The sequence below is a fragment of the Lynx canadensis genome, chromosome A2 (genome assembly GCF_007474595.2).
Source record: "Lynx canadensis isolate LIC74 chromosome A2, mLynCan4.pri.v2, whole genome shotgun sequence".
In the NCBI taxonomy this organism is placed as follows: domain Eukaryota; kingdom Metazoa; phylum Chordata; class Mammalia; order Carnivora; family Felidae; genus Lynx; species Lynx canadensis.
This window is the reverse complement of record NC_044304.2, coordinates 159973766-159992036: the sequence shown is the minus strand read 5'-3', so window position 1 is coordinate 159992036 and position 18271 is coordinate 159973766. Positions and strand designations below refer to the sequence as shown.

General features: G+C 39.2%; 1 protein-coding gene across 1 annotated transcript in view; it reads right to left on the bottom strand.

Moving 5' to 3' along the window:
* Positions 1–18271, bottom strand: part of CNTNAP2 (contactin associated protein 2) — a 1395900-nt gene that overhangs the window by 1134597 nt on the left and 243032 nt on the right. Inside the window, 1 exon segment of the mRNA XM_032592507.1 lies at positions 11032–11179. Coding sequence (XP_032448398.1) covers positions 11032–11179 — 148 coding nt within the window.

The following is an 18271-nucleotide window of genomic DNA, read 5'->3' as shown; positions in this document are numbered from 1 at the left end:
GAGTGTGTTATGATGACCAGTCCTTTAAATTCCCCTGTTGGACATGTGGGATGTACAAAAGTGTTGATATTTTTCTTGCTGAATATCTCCTCATATATGTTCTTATAGTGAAAACTGTGGGCCAATTTTTATAGTCTTTAGAAACTACAAAATAATATTTTCTGTAGGCCATGACTATGACTATAGAAAGTCCTTGTGGATGGAGAAGAAAAGAATTAGCCAGAAGAGAGAGGTATCAAATGACAGGAAAGGAGCAATGCTTCAGATTTTTATGCAGCGTTTCTAGGTATGCAATTAACTCACTTATGCAACTCACATAACCCTGTGGATTTTGGTTTCCTCATTAGTAAAATAAGGGATTGGGCTGGGAGGTCTCTTGGGAACTTTTTAAAGTTCTTATGCAGTATACATGTGACTCTTTGTATTAATCAAAATACCTTATTTGTAAACCATGCTGAAGCGTGGTTATTTTTCATTATTTTCTTCTAATCTTCAACCAGTTATCATAATATGTGTACGCTTTGGTTTAAATATGTATTTTTTCTTGGAAAATTATTTTATGAAGAGAATTCTCAACTAATACTCACAATGAAAAATAAATCCACTCTTTTTCCACAGTTGAAGTATACTGTTACTCCTAATTCAGAACTGCAAACAGGTACGATTATATGTTATTCTCTGTCAATAATTTTGGTTTACTTTAAATCAACACTGTTGATTTTATATGTGAGCTTTGAAAATTCTTGAGAGTATTTTAAATTTATATTTTTGTAGTAAGCAATACAATGTAAATCTAACTCTAAATCAATGACTAAGTAAATATTTCTCCAAAATATGAACTAGCGGTCATGTGTGACTGTCTTGTATCTAAGGAGAAACTTACTTACACTTGCCATGTTTTCTCATTGAATAGAGATACTTTTAGAAAGTAACTACCTCCCAAGTAAAAGAAACTATACTGAAAAGAAACAACCAAATGCTGATCGCATGCATCTCCACAGACATGAAAAATGAGAACGCAATTCTTTGTTTTTCATGCCATAAATTTCCATTCAACGCAAATGTCACCCTCAAATTCCAATCCAGGAATGAGACCCACCGAGTATTTATCAGACTATTTATTATATAAAATGGTATATATTATATAAAATGATAATTTATTATCTTTAATACCTATACCTTTGAATTTACATTGCTCAGTAAGTAAAAACCATAACACAAATGATCTCAAAAATATTTTCCACCTGCTACAATAAGCATCAGTCACTGCATTATCACCATGAAGTGAGACCCAATTAGATATAGAGGGATAACCTTTCTGTTACAAAGCATTCCAATTCCAGTTTGAAACGCAAACTACTTTTCAAAGAACTAAAGAATACACGTGCTTGAATCTAAGTTCCATTTTTCTTAATGGCAAGAACACATATCAAAGTTATTTTTTGTCTACCTGAATACACATTTAGGAACACAGCATGTCCTGCATACATAACATACTACTGTGGCAACTATAATTATCTCTTTACCCTGTGTAACTTGACTTTGATACCTGTTGAATCTACTTTTACATTGATTTGTTTTTATTTTCACATGAATCTGGATATAAAGTTCAAATTAACTAGTAAGAGTGGGGTATTTTTCCTCTGATGATAAGCAATTTATGTATTTATAATTTATGAAGGAGCCTCATGAAATTGTGGTTTAAAATAATCTTAACTAGAAATAACACAAGGTCTCAAAACTTTTAAATTAGAAAAAGAGATACTAAGGGGTGCCTGGATGACTCAGTCAGTTGAGCATCTGACTCTTGATTTCGGTTTGGGTCGTGATCTCGTGGTTCATGACATTAAGCCCTGTGTTGGGCTCTGTGTGGACAGCATGGAGCCTTCTTGGGATCCTCTGTCTCTGCCCCTCCCCTGCTCACATTCTCTCTCTCTCTCTCTCTCTCTCTCTCTCAAAATAAATAAATAAACGTTTAAAAAAAAAGAAAAACAAATAGTAAATCCTTTGTTTTATTTAACTCTTTGGTACATTTATGAATACAGCACCATTCAACAGGATACAACAGGATCATACCCTGCTCAACTAACCTATCCAGCATCAAAGAATAATCAATTTTCACTGAGGGAGTAAGTTAGGTCTGCATCATTTACATCTGATAATAGTTCAGTTCAGCAAACATGACTTGTGTAGAGTCTGCTGATGGACAAGATGCCAATAATGAATAAGGTAACAGTGTCTGGCCTCTCCCCCAGTACCTCATAGTCTGCTATATTTTAGAATGCTTTGATAAATATTTCATTGGAGATATTCACATAGTATAATGTGAGTAAAAAAAAATACGATTCACTCTGGAAATTCAGAGAAATCTTCTTGTTTTTAGTATTTATACTTATTTTTGAGAAAGAGCATGCGAGCGAGCAGGGGAGAGGCAGAGAGAGAGGGAGAGGATCCCAAGCAGGATCCATGCCATCAGCCCAGAGCCTGATGTGGGCCTCAAACCCACAAACCGTGAGATCACAACCTGAGCCGAAATCAAGAGTCGGATGCTTAACCAACTGAGCCACCCATGTGCCCCAGAGAAGTCTTCTTGTTGAAAACTGCATCTCAACTAAATCCTGGAAGATAAGAAAGTGAGGAGGTGATGGGGTGCCTGGGTGGCTCAGTCGGTTGAGTATCTGACTTTGGCTCAGGCCATGATCCCACTGTCCATGAGTTTGAGCCCCATGTAAGGCTCTGTGCTGACAGCTCAGAGCCTGGAGCCTCCCTCAGATTCTGTGACTCCCTCTGTCTCTGTCTCTTTCCCACTCATGCGTTCTCTCTCTCAAAAATAAAATAAAAACATTAAAAAAAAAGTAAAAAAATAAACTGAGGAGGTGAAGAATGGAGAGGGCTTTGCAGTCAGAGATGACATGTTGGAAGAAGGCAGGTTAAAGAAACAGGGCATGTAGTAGGAAACAGGAGTAGTCTGTATTACTGGAGCATGAATTACAACACAGAGGGAGATAAGGCTGCAGAGGTACTAGGAAGGGCACTGTATTTCAAGCTAACACCTTGGACTTTATAGGCAATGGAGCATCACTAAAGTGTTTCAACCACAGGTGTGATACGGTCAGATTTGCATTTCAGATTTAAAATTAGCAAAATCTCGACAAATAGAATTCAATAAATGCTAATGGGATTGATGAGTCTGTGTCACAATTTATTGATCCCCAAGCAACATAAAAAATCTTTTATTCTGTGTGTGTGTGTACGTGTGTGTGTATGTGTGTGTGAAGAACACAAAATACAAGTAACTGAGGCCCTTTTATATTCTGCAAAATCAAATATTTAATTTAAATAGGAAAACATGGGTAGACTTCCAGAACTGCTTATTTATTTCTCTGCTGAGCTAAACTGATCTGGATAGAAACTGTTACCAATTTTAATGAATACACATGTTCTCCCAAAATTCATATACACCCAAAAACTCAAAACATGGTCTTTATTTGGAAATAGGGTCTTTGCAGATATAATTAGCTACTTTAAGATTACGTCATACTGATTCAGGTGGATGTTAAATCCAATGAGTGGTGTCCTTACACGAGGGCCATGTGAAGGTCCAAAGACACTGACACACAGGGAGGAACACTATTTCAAAGTGGAGGCAGACACTGGAATGATGCACCACCGGGTCAAGGAGCACCAAGGATTCCCAGCAACCACCACAACTTGGAGATGCATGAGACGGTTTCTCCCCTTGAGCCTGCCCTCAGAAGGAGTCACCTCTGCTAACACCTTGATGTCCAACCTCCAGATCTGTGACAGAAGTAAGCCCAGCTGTCTTACACCACAGTTTGTGGATCTAGGCAACTGATACGCATGCACATGACAGCACCTCTGGCCTGGGCAGCATGGGAACTGGGAGAGTCAGCTGCGGTCCCTGTAAGAGGATGACCTCATTTGCCCAGCAGGAAAAGGACAAAACACTGTCCGTCTCTTTGGATTTGGCTTCTCTTACCCCTTTCTCCTGCTTTTTCTGGTGCTTACTTTCCACCATGATTTGCACTGGGCGATATATCTAGGCTTTATGAATGATTCATCGAAAGTGAAGGCATATATAAAAATTAGTTTAGCTGTGTATGTCTCTTGGCTTCCCAAGGCACTGACCTCACTCTTAGGAAGACTGGTCAAAAGCTAATACAGGATTTGTCACCAAAAATGTTCACCGCTTCAATCAGTACGCTGTGTGGGGCTCTTGTAAAACGAATGTTTGAGCACTGCAGCCATAAATGGTTTTTAAAAATTGTGAGAGTGAGACTTCTCCCTTCTGCTTCATGTGGTCCCTCTGGTACAGAGCAAGATGAGCATCGGTGTGTTGGGAGAAGGCTTACTCAGTGAGAAGACGTGGGGAATATTACTCCGTTTTAAAAATAACAGCATGCACTTGTTTCAACTAAACTTGAGGGAAAACTGAATGGAGAGGGAGCAGAATAATTTCCAAGAAGTTCAGAGTCATTGAAGTTGGAACTCATATTACCCTCAAGACAAGTCAGGAAACAAAACCTCAGCAGAAGCCCTAAAGGCTTCAAAGTAGTGGCCTGGAACTAAAACCTTGTCCACCTGGAGCAGAGTGAACGTTTTATTTGCAACCCTGAGAAGTGTCTAATTTCTCAGATGACAAAGTGATCACGGAGGAAGTGCACTGGGGGACGATGACAGGCACAGGGGGGAGTACAGTGGGTGCCCTCCAACAGAAACAGTGCTCATACCGAGATTTCTCCCTCTCTAGTTCTGCTGGCAAACTTTGAGATACAGGAAGCATAACCCCATTCCCTAACCTGGAACTTTAAGACAGACCTCAGATAAATCCTCTAAGGGGTTGCTAGAAAGATGAGAGAATGCATTTCTCTCCCACAGGAGCGATCAAAGCCTAGTTTTTCCTTGCCGGGACCCCGGCATACACAGTTCTGCTACGCTTAATGGGGAAAAATGGAAGGGTGTATCCGACTGACATTTCCACCCTCAAAGATCCATTATTCTTTTTCTCATTGAAAACCCAAAGTTTTTAAGAGTCTCTTATGCTTTGGCTCTCTCCCTCTCTAACCTCTTTTTTTTTTTTCTTCCCCTCCCCCATGGACTAGAGTCAACAAGTTATATTTTAAAATTCTTCAGGACTGTGTGATTGGTGCCCGCCTTATATTTTAAAAAGCTACAACACTGTGTAATTGGTGCCCACCATTTCCAACTGCCACCCTTTGCAACCCAATTGGTCAATACAGCCTTTATAAGACATTCCCAAAGCTTGTTCAGGGCCAGACTTTTGGGACCTGTTGTATTTCCCTGTCTGGCCTGGCCGTAATAAACTTGTTTTGATCCTGAAAAAAAAAAAAAGAAAACCCAAAGTTGTTGACACATAGTTCCCTAAGCTTAATATCTTTATATATATACATGTATATATATATATATATATATATATATATATACATGTATATATATATATATAGAGAGAGAGAGAGAGAGAGAGAGAAGGCCATCTTTTTTTAAAACATTTTTTTAATGTTTATTTATTTTTGAGAGAGAGACAGAAACAGAGCGTGAGCAGGAGAGGGGCAGAGGGAGAGGGAGACACAGACTCTGAAGCAGGCTCCAGGCTCCAAGCTGTCGGCCCAGAGCCCGACGCGGGGCTCGAACTCAGGAACGATGAGATCATGACCTGAGCTGAAGTCGGACGCTTAACCGACTGAGCCATCCAGGCGCCCCTAGAAGGCCATCTTCTAAAGGCCCACACTGGCCTGAATTCCACTACAGGTAAATTTAAATCATAATACCTTTGGGAAAGCTCTCCATCACAAATAGGTTTAACACATATTTTTATTATAAACATGTATTTTTCTTGGAAAAGAGATAAATACAATATGCATTCTTCAAAAATAGACAAAAAACAATCTGATCTGGACATTGGTTAGGAAAATGGCCCAGTTAGGGATCTGGTGAGAGAAATGACTAGTCACCAACTTTCTGACAATAAAGACAGCTTCCAGGGTGATTAAATCGATGTTTTCCAAACTAAGGGAAAAATTAGACAATGACATTTAAAAATGAATGTTATCGATACTTTAAACTATAAAAGGACTTGAAAGAAAATAATAACATACGGATGTTTTGGTTCTTCTAATCTATACCATCCAATATAGTAGCCAGCAGTCACACTATTTAAATTCAAATTCAAATAAATTAAAATTAAATACAATTTAACATGTAGTTTCTCAGTTGTCTGAGCTACATTTCAAGTGCTCAACAGGCAAACTTGAGCAGTGGCCTCCAGCAGGTCAAGGACATTTCTGTCTTTGCCTGAAGTTCTCCTGAAGAGCATTACTCTAGAACTATTTTCATACCTCCCACCCCCCCCCATACTGGTATTGATGCTGGTATAGTTTCCTGCCCCTGTTGTAACAGGAGCGTTATAGGAGGCTAGGAGTCCCAAATCAGTTTCACTGGATTCGAATCAGTGTGTCAGCAAGACCTGAATTCCACCAGAGGCTCCAGGGGAGTATCTGTTCCTTTCCTTTTCCAGCTTTTGGTGGCTTCTGACATTCCTTGACTTACAACCATATCACTGGATCTGTGCCTCTGTGGTCACAATGCAGCCATTTTCCTATCTGTGAATTCCCCCTCTGTCCACCTCTCATGAGGACAGAACCCACTGCTTTAGAACCCACCTGGATAACGCAGGGCAATCTCCCCTTGTCTCAATAATTAACTTAATCATATCTACAAACACAATATAACATTTACAGTTCCAGGGATGAGTAACTCATATCTCTGGGGCCATTATCCAATTTACTTCAACCTACTACAGTGGTATTTTTAAACTTCTATTTTATTTTATTTTATTTTATTTTATTTTATTTTATTTTATTCTATTCTATTCTATTCTATTCTATTTTATTTTATTTTATTTTATTTTATTTTATGCTGCCGATTCATCATTTACTCCACTGGCATCTATTGGTATAATGTTAGTACAGTTTCCTAAAGTGGCAGACCCCTCTCCCTCCCCTGCCACAGAGGGACTTAACATTGGAAAAATCTAGCTTCCTATTTAGCTTCAGGTATTTTTCCCCCTTCCCATCTTGTGATTTCCAGAGCCCTCACCAGATGGGAAAGCCCGTAATAGCACTAGCACACGACTTTACAGATCCACTTGCAATGAGTATAGTACATGCCCTCATGTTTTAGGCCACACCCAGGTCAGCGCACTATTTACCTTTGGGCAAGCTGCATTTGCCCTTACTTTGAGTTCTAAAGTAACCCTACTGATGGTGTTGGTTTTAAAATAATTAATTTTATGGGGCTCCTGGGTGGCCCAGTGGGAAAAGCGTCCGACTTCAGCTCAGGTCACGATCTTGCAGTTTGTGAGTTCAAGCCCTGCGTCAGGCTCTGTGCTGACAGCTCAGAGCCTGGAGCCTGCTTTGGACTCTGTGTCTCCCCCTCTCTCTGCCCATCCCATGCTCGTGCTCTGTCTGTCTCTGTCTCTCAATGATAAATAAACGTTAAAAAAAATGTAAATGATTAATTTTAGGGGTGCCTGGGTGGTTCAGTTGGTTGAGTGTCCGACCTCAGCTCAGGCCATGATCTCTCAGTTCATGGGTCCAAGCCCCATATCAGGCTCTGTGTTGGCAGCACAGAGCCTGCTTGGGATTCTCTCCACCTGCCCCCACATTCGTGCTCTCTCTTTCTTTCTCAAAATAAACAAACTTGGAATGGAATGGAATGGAATGGAATGGAATGGAATGGAATGGAATGGAATGGAATGGAATGGAATGGAATGGAATGGAACAATTATTTGTAAAGAAAACCATTTCAATTTTTTTAGATATTTAGATACATTTCTAGAGACTGTAACAAGAATGAAATTTTAAAAAGACAGCTGGCTATAAAAACTACTCAGAACAATGAGAAGATAGATCAATAAGAAAAAACCCAATCGAAACATGGGCAAAATTCTCCAATAAACACTTCAAAAAGAGGGCCTATAGATGACCAACAGGCATAACCTCTTTAAAAACCAGGCAAGTGTTCCCTAAAACCACAATGAGATAAAATAACACCCACCAGAATGGCTAAGACTTTCAAATCAATAAAAAGTGCAGGAATTTGTGAAGCAACAGCAACGCTAGGACATCGGTCGTGGAAGTCTGAACTGATACAACCGCTTCAGGAAAAAATTTGTCATGATTGACACAAGTTAAAGCATACAGATATCCTAACTTAGCATTACCTATTCCTAAGTCGACACCCATGAGGAATGTTCACAGCAATCTGACCCAAATGGCCAAAAACTGGAAACAATTCATGTGTTCATCAACATAAAATGAGTAAGTATAGAATATTCACACAATAGAGTAATAGTACTAATGAATATCAACAAATCCCTCACATGACAGCGCGGCTAATTCTCACAATTACTGTTTTGAACAAAGTAAGTCAGGTGAGAAATAATGTGTACTTTAGGGTTCCATTTGGCTCAGCTGGTTGAGTGTCTGACTCTTGGTTTCAGCTCAGGTCATCATCTCACAGTTAGTGGGTTTGAGCCCTGAGACAAGGTCTGTGCTGACAGCACGAAGTCTGCTTGGGATTCTCTCTCTCCCCCTCTCTCTGCCCCTCACCAGCTTGCACGCGCTCACTCGCACTCGCTCCCTCTCTCTCTCAAAATAAATACACAAACTTAAAAAAACAGCAGTAACTGCAGGGGGCCTGATGGGTGCTTGTGGGGTATCCACTGGTTGCTTTTACTGACTTGGTGATGGCAGCCCAGGTGTTCATTTTGTCGGAATTACGCGGTGGGAAAGAGGCAGAGGTAGTGAGCCCTGGCACCACACGCACCACACCAGCCGGTTTTCCGCTCAGCTCTGTCATGCTGGCTTAAGTGACCTTTCACCTCCGCTATTCTTACCCCAAACACTATTCCTACACTAACTGTTCCCCTTTGTCTCTCATACCACGTTTTCCTTACTCACTGTTGTATTACTAACATTCAGCACATTTCATGACACATAAAAAGTGCTCAATAAATAATTATTAATAAAATAAATTACACACATCATGGTTCCCATGAAGAGTGTTACATATTTTTCATTTACTAAAAGCTGAGCATGCTGCATAGAAAATCCGTCGTGTAGAGAAAAATTTCACATTTTGTTGTGGCTTTCCCGATGTGCTGACAGTTAGAAAATGTGTGAATACAGGGTTCTGTGTCCATAATACCCAGACACACAAATAAAAAACCCAAATTTATGTTAGGGCTCATTTTAGCTCCTCCTGGCAGGTTAAATCTTCCTCCAGAAGAGCCACATTCTCCTGAAGAACTAAATCCGTATGTCTCTCCATTCATTGCATTTGCTATGCTGAAGTGATGACCAAATAAAATAAACAAGTAGGGAATTTTTTCAATGATCTCCATGGCCCCTGTGCAGCAATCAGTTCAGTTTGCACATAATGATGTTGCCCATGAATAAATAAATAGGATTTGGTCATCACCACGGCTACCATTTTCACCAATCTCTGTAACTAATTCTTACAGAGGTAAAGGCTTTATGTGTATTTTATTACAAACTACCAAATGTTGGTTAATTTCAAAAAGCCTGCCCAAGAGGACACCTGCCGTCTTCTGGTTACAGTGAGCTTTTATTTTTCTGGATCGATAGGAAGGGGTAGGAGAGTCTAACAGGAGACTCCTTGCATGAGGCTAATATCCCAATTCCCCATTCCGTCCCTAGCCAGCATTCCTCTTCCCCCAGCGGTAAGAGGGGAAAAATAACTTCCTAGGAGAGGGAAATATTTCACCAGAGAATTCATATTTTAAAGCCAGTATTTGCAAATCATGTATTTGCAGACTGAACTCACTAGCTAGTGGCCTCAAAACAGCTCAAACGATCTTTAAAGTAATTCTGTGTTGGCAACGCCTTCATAGAAGCAAATAAGCAAAGATAAATCTTCTGTGATGAACCCAGCATCAACCTGGGTCCCAAAGAAGCTCCACAGATCAAGTTTCAAAGAAACAAAAGTCACAGTGAGGAAGATGAGGAAGCCCTAAGATAGGGAGAGGCAGATAAGAAGGCTATTGGAGAAGAAAGAAATGAAGGAGGAGGAGGAGGAAATCAGCAAAATGAGTAAAAGAGATACAACAGAACCACAATCCCCAAAATCCACATATTACAATCACTAGATCTATCCATCTATCTGTATTTATATAATGTGTGTGTGTATACACACACACACACACACGTATATGCATTTACAAGATATAAATAAAAAGTTTAAAATATTTACAAAATACAAAAAAAGTTTAAAACATAATTAAAGGACAAGTATTGTTTTAGGTGACCGAGTCAATTTTTATTTTTTTAAGCATTTATTTAAACATTTTGTGTTTAATTAAAATTTTATTTAAATGTTTATTTAAACATTATTAAAACATTAATGTTTGCTGAAACATTAAAGAAATTTTTTTTGACCTGCGTCAAAATCAAGAGTTGGACACTTAAATGACTGAGCCACCCGGGCGTCCCCAAGTCAATTTTTAAATGAAGCAAATAAAACTTATAGACATGTAAAATATCAGTGACATTAAAACTTACTGGTTAGCTTTAAAAAAGTAAAAGGGGTAACCGAAGACAAGTGGCAGGAAGTTCTCGAGAATGTATCCAAAATCCATCGCAAATTATCAAAATGATGGATAATACTGCAAGTTTCTGCTTCTTAAATATTTCATAAGACTTTGGGCAACTTAATTAATAAGCTTTGCCATTTAGTCTACTAAACAAAAATCAATTCCCGAATCCTTTGTTTAAGGTATTTTTTATATGCCTGTTTGTGTAAAAATGTAAAGATATATTTTAACATACAAATAACCTTGCATATTATTCATATACAAAATGAGGGAGTTTACCGTCAGAGAAAGCAAGTCATGTGAAAGAATCAAAAATAAACAAATTACTAAGTCAATGACGATGACAAAATCAACCGCGAATTCCAAAAGGTACTCACAGTAAGAACAGCCATAGACCTCAACTCTGAGCCCAATGCGGCCTTCTCCGTTCCAGTCCAGAGGCACTATGCGCACGTAGCGGGCAATGACCACGTGCTGCAAATCATGCCGTACCACGCCGTCAGAATTGATGTTCCCAGGAAATGCCTGGAAAAAAGGAAAGGGGTTAAAAAAAAGGAAGGGAAAACATACTCTGGAAACAACCACATTTTCTGTGCGCTAAAATAAACTTACATTTTCTTATCCAACGGCAGGATTTTATATTTTCTATGATCGCCAATTTGAAAAAACTACTATACCCCCTTAATTTGAAAACAAGTCCAGTTTTAAATGGGAAGTAGGCCAAAATTTCCACGGGCCGTTTCAAAGGAGAAAATACACATGTATGAGAAGAATGAAACACTATACGGTACCCAATGCAGTATCCAGTAAACATTTAAATTATGAGTGCTACTAGTCTGCATTTCATTGCAAACTATTTTTCAGACTCCAACCATATTTCTTGCTTTCTAAAAATCTTCTCTGCATTACCTTCCCGTGGCACTATTAGAAATGTGAAAATTTTCTCAATATCAGTTATATAAAAAGAACAGCTGAACATGCCATGCAAGTGGCCACGGTTTTCTACCTTTTATTGGCATAAACACATTAATAGATTTACAAGTTGATCAGAAATGTGTTCATTCCAATTTTCCTCATTTACAGAGGATTCTATCAAAAAAGTGACTTCCCGGGGCACCTGGGTGGCTCACTTGGTTAAGCATCTTACTCTTGGTTTCAGCTCAGGTCATGGTCTCACATTTTGTGAGCTCGAGCCCCCTTCGGGCTCCAAGCTGACAGTGCAGAGCCTGCTTGCGATTCTCTCTCTCCCTCTCTTTTTCTGTCCCTCCCCCACTCGCTCTCTCTGTCCTTCTTGAAATGGATAAAGATAAAAATATTTAAAAAAAAAACAACCTCTATTCCACAGTAATTATAGAGAAGATAATACAGGGAACACAAGATGTCTAGAGCCATAGACACTACACTCAAAATGATCACAATCTAATAATAGGGAAAACATCAACTTATAAAATTATAATTCAAGGAAGATTTAAAGCAAGAGACCATCATAATTTAGAAGATGTAAGTCAAATAATGAGAAATAGATGTCTGTGCCATTTCAAATATCAGGTGTTTTAATTTCGTACATATAATCTAGTTGTCCCTATATATTGAGTTTTTGTAATGGTGCATGCCGCATGACATCCTCTTTTATATTTGTTTATATGATCTCTTAAACACTGAAATAAAAATTTTAAATACAAAACTTCCCTTTTTTAATCACAAAAAATTACAACATAAGTACCATATTACGTTACTAATCTGTTGTATTTTGACCTGAGGTTTTTGAATGACTTCTATACAAAAACAGAAATTTTACCTGTTAAAAAATGATTTTGTAACAATTTTTTGCATACATAAAAGTCATAAGTAGCAAATAAAGACACGTTTTTGACAAAAAGTACATAGTAGCTTTGAAACAGGAGGTTCCGGTTTACTTTCGCACACACAGCACAACGGACTCAATTTGTAGTTTACAGGGTTTGTTACCTGATCGGTACTCTTCAGTCACACTCCTGGCCTCCAAAACACAAAAAGTGCAATGCAAGACCTAGTGATGTAGGATGCATACTGAAAGATTTCTTCAGGATTTAAGCTATTTTGTCTAACATTTAGATGTCCCAACAATCTGCACGATGGGTAATATTTGGTCTAACACACACAGATGAACGCGGTGAAAACTGGATGGTCTTCAGCGATGATATCGTGTTCTCCTGGGCTTTCCTCATCCTAGCTGTGTCTACCATTGCCTTTTCAGAATGGCCACACCTTCCCTCAAGCCTTCACTGCACATTATTTGAGCTTTATGTCAGGACTGTTAATGCTTAGGTAGGGCACCTTCTTTGTATCTTGCTGACAAAATTTGATCAAGAAATACAGTAAAGGGGTAGGTATCTATTCTCACCCTTCTCGGCAACCTTCTTTTGAGTGACAGCATCTAGCTTTTCTCAAAAATGTTGTCTGCTGTGTACTCTTAATCCACCACAATCAGGAGGAGCAGAGGCCACACTATAGCCCAGGGTGGCCCCCAACTTTATGAGACCATTTTTTTTTAATTATTTTTTTTTAAGTTTTTTTTTTTTTATTTATTTTTGAGACAGAGACAGAGCATGAATGGGGCATGGGCAGAGAGAGAGGGAGACACAGAATCGGAAGCAGGCTCCAGGCTCTGAGCCATCAGCCCAGAGCCCGACACAGGGCTCGAACTCACAAGATCGTGACCCAAGCTGAAGTCGGACGCTTAACCGACTGAGCCACCCAGCCGCCCCTATGGGACCATTTTAACATGTGTGGCAGAATGATTCATTCATACATGCGTTCATTTACTGATCCCTTCACTTACTCATTTACTTAGAAAAAGGCTAAGAGCCTCGATAGACAATATATTGTTGAAATTACTGGGGTTACAGAAGTAAACAACACAGAGTTTCAGTTCTCATGGTATTTGTTATTAAAGTACATAGTGGGGCAGCAAATAAATAATACAGAATGAATACACACACACACACACACACACACACACATTCATTCGACACTAAGGTGCATTATATGTATATGTTGATACATATTAAATTACATGCATAGGAGAAAGAAAAGCCAGAAATGCAGATGCCCTTGAGCATACTTTGCATGTTCTGGGGACAGTAAGGAAACCAGTGCTTTTGGAGCACGGTCAAGAAAGGAAGAACAGGGTAGAAGATGTTGGAGAGGTGGAGGCCAGAGCAAGGAGGGCCTGTAAGCCATGATAACGTTGTGTATTTCACTTTAAGCGTGCTGGAAGGAAATCCATCGGAGAGTTTCAAGCAAAAAAGTTACACAACTTAGGGGCACCTGGGTGACTCAGTTGGTTAAGCGTCTGGCTCTTCATTTTGGCTCAGGTCATGATCTCATGGTTCCTGAGTTCAAGCCTCCGCATCAGGCTCTGTGCCGTCCGCATGGAGCCTGCTTTGGATCCTGTCTCCCCCTCTCGCTGCTCCTCCTCTCCCACTCTCTCTCTCAAAAATAAACTATTTTTGGGGCGTCTGGGTGGCGCAGTCGGTTAAGCGTCCGACTTCAGCCAGGTCACGATCTCGCGGTCCGGGAGTTCGAGCCCCGCGTCAGGCTCTGGGCTGACGGCTCGGAGCCTGGAGCCTGTTTCCGATTCTGTGTCTCCCTCTCTCTCTGCCCCTCCCCTGTTCATGCTCTGTCTCTCTCTGTCCCAAAAATAAATAAACGTTGAAAAAAAAAATTAAAAATAAATAAATAAATAAATAAAAATAAACTATTTTTTTTAAACTTACACATCTTATAACTGTTAAGAGCATGGCCACTAACATCCCCCTCCCTGAATAAAGTGAAGTTCCCAAGAGAACAGAAGACAATAGCATAATGCAATAAACAGAATAGTAGTGGATGGAATGATCTGGTGACAAAAACTCCCAAGGACTGGGGTGGTTCAGGAAGAAGGGAGGAATGGGGGTGTGGAGGTGAGTCCTGAGAGAAGAGACAGGACACTTACTACAATCTGGATCCCAAATGAGCCACATGGGAGAGGAGGAAACAAAACAAATCACAGAACTACTGGGAATTGGCTCTCCTTCCATAGAGGCCCTGCTGGTCATCTTGCTATTATAAAGGGATGGACGTCAGAAAAAGACAAAGCAGGCACATCTGCGGAAACAACATATCGGCCTCTAAATCCAGAACGTGCTGAAGGGAACCTCTGGGCTTTTTGATTCTTTGCCTTGTTTCCTCATTTTTTTCTGATTTTTGTTTTTTAAGTAACTGAATAAATACCGACAAATACAAAGATCTGAATGGAAAGATAATTAGTGAAGATTTAGATAAACTGCATTTAAGACTTCACTATCACACTGAAAGGTCAAGAGAATTTGAGACATTTAAGACAGTGCCGTTTTACTGAAGGTGAGCTTCGCAGAGAGGGCACATTTATTATTTATGAACAAATGCGTATCCTATGGTATTTTCTTCAGTGTTCACATCATCAGTAAACTGGGATTTTTTTGCACTTCTTTTCATTTCCAAGCATATAGACATTCAAGACATTATGTTAACTGAAGTCTCAAACATGTCAAAAGAGTGCCCGTGTTACCCATCACTGCCTTGATATAAAGGCATAAATATATGTGAAATGTCTCCTTTCATACAGCAGCATTTGGAAAAGTTAAGAAACATCAGAAGAGACGCAACCATTGATTTAATAAAAACAACATCTAATCCTTATGTATCCCTTTAGTATTTAAAGAATCCTAGTGCATACTGCATTGTTGGGGCCACATGGAAAAGTCTTCAGTTTGGGAGCACTGCTATTTTTTCAAATCAGGAAAACTCAGTCTCAGAGATGTTACTGGATGTCGAATAGCTAACAAAGTAACAATCATCACGCCCATCCTGACTTTTGTTTGAGAATCAAATTTTCAGCTGGGAATAAAGGTTTTCTATTTAGGCACAACATGTTTTATTTTTAATATTTAATACTGCATATTTGTAAATACCAAATTTAAGGTTTCATAGATAATTTTGACACCACGTTTTAGATGCACATTTGATTTCTGGCCCATTTGTTATATAGCATCTGTGCCTGCACTGCCCTATTTCTTCAATTTTATTCCCACAAATTTTGACAAAAATTGGTATTTTCTTTTCTTACGCGTTTTCCCCAACCAGGCTCCCATTGTGGCCATCAGCAAAAACTCCTGTGCAGCTGTTAGCAGAAATAATTAAGTTTGGATGACCGTGTTTACTAAAAGGAAAGAAGGCTGGTCTGCTTTAGCACATTTTATCTCAGTGGCAGTGAGCACCCTGCCAGAGGTCTGGAAGCATTGTTTTTTCACATAACCGGACCTACATCCACTTGCGGCGTTTCACATGTGAAAACATGTGAAAAGAAAGAAAACACAAGCTAAAACAGCTTATATTTATAAAACCTTTTAGAACTGGAAATCTGCACGGAAAATCGAAAAATTAAGATGAACGAAACAATATACTTTTAAAATTCAACCTTCATTTAGACAAATGTCACACGATAATACATGTTTTGTGGATATATGAAAACGACTGACAAACTCATCACCGTAAGACTGAAAAATCAACATACAGGAGCTTGTGAATTGTATGTCACGGCTATTACAGGTCCTCTACTGGCTGTGATTGGCACATAGGCTTAGCAGGGTAGGGTTTTGGGGTTTGTTTTAGTTTTTGCTTTTTAACTGACCTTGCATTCATGTAACCTGTAAGGCTTTAAGCTTAGTAAAGCTAAGGGCAATACAATTTGAACCTGTGCTGCCACCTGAGTGTAACTGCCCTATTAATTATTAAAAAATACAGCCGAGGGGGGTGGGAGAATGGGGAAAACAGGTGAAGGGGACTAAGGAGGGTACTTGTGGCGATGAGCACCGGGTGATGGATGCAAGTGTTGAATTACTGTATCGTACACCTGAAACTAATAGAACACTGTGTTAACTGACTGGAATTGAAATAAAAACTTAAAATAAAAATACACAGCAAAGAGAATTTTTTAAAAACACATTTTGAGTTATTCAGAATGCTAATTTTATCATCTAAATATCGCTGAAGTTTTAATAACCAAAAATTTCCCACCATGTGCACTAAATATTCATTCTAGCTTCATGGCCTAAGAGAGGAAGAGGCCAATTTTTTCTGTAAAGTAACAAACAGTTAGTATTTTAGGCTTAGCAGTATCTCTCCGTACCATATCCTTCTTTTTCTTCTTCTTCCTTTTTATTTTAACAACACTTAAAAAACGTAAAAACCATCAAAGCTCACAGACTTTAAAGGCACAGGGACCAGAGTTAGCCCACAGGCTATAGCTTGCCAACTGGGGTCTCAGAGAATCTTTCAAATTGATGAATCTTCCCCTCAACTCAGAAAGGATGCAAAAGTCTAAAATCATCGAAAAACTTTTCAGCCACTTGGCATTTAAAAACCAATAAACTTTGGGAAAGCATTCTGTCATCCCTTGAAGCATATAATTTATCAGACTGGAGGAAAATATATAAGGATTTAGAAATATGCAGTGTGTGATGCATGAACTAACACTTCCCTCAAATTCACTATTATGGGGTCTGAAGTGTAACTTATGAAGGATTTTACGAGAAGAATAAATATGTGGTCCTCACTAAAACTTCACCTTTCAAGAAACCTAAAATGAAGGATCGCAAGCTTCTATAGCAGATGAGTAAGACTGTGCATCTTCCGGCAAAGGTTTTGTTTAAGACTGAAAACGTGTGTGCCTGCCACACACAGCTATTGTGCAAGTAAGCCTCGGAGGAGATCTTAGTACTACTGACAAGTTCCCTGCATGGGAAATAATGTGAGAAAAACAACACACATGAATATTTCCTAATGTGAGAGAGATCTTATTTTCCTAAAATATAAAATATCTCTGCTGCAATCGAAACATAGTGATTTTTCCTGAAGTGGATGTTCATAAACCTGTGATCACTATAATCACTTTAACTGGAATTTTGTTTCTTGCCAGATTTTAAATTTTATTTTCCCCATGCTAACACTTTATATCAAAATATAGAAATAGATTTCCCATTTTGCAGCCTTGATGTGATTCGCCAGGCCTGGTCACACTCCGTGCTGAAGCAGGAAGAAAAGGAGACCTTTCATAAAATACTGCATCTGTCACGCTCCAGCTCTGGCTTTGTCACCTCAACTCTCTTGTCTGTACAAACTTGGCCTGCAGGACTCATCTCAGACGGTGCTTCCTGAAGGCAAGGACATTCCCTGACCCTCACTCCTCAATTCACCACTGCTCTACAGGGGTCCTCAAAACATCCCATACTTACTCTCTCCACTCAACTGAAATGCCTTCATTGTGTTTTTAATCAGCCACCTAAGGACATTTCAGAAGTATGTTAAGTCAGCTTTGAAGTCTGTGATCAAACCTCTGGTCCATCACTATATGCCATGCCCATACACACTGGTTGGTTCAATGAGTATCCATTTACTGCCTCATTAAATGAATGAATAAAAAGCATTTCCTAACCCTCACCTGTTTCTATTTCATAGGTCTTGTTATTTTTGGATGTATCAAAAGCCAGTTCAGTAACCACCCAGAGTAAATTAACTACATTTGATAATATCCTAGAGAGAAAAAACAAAAACAAA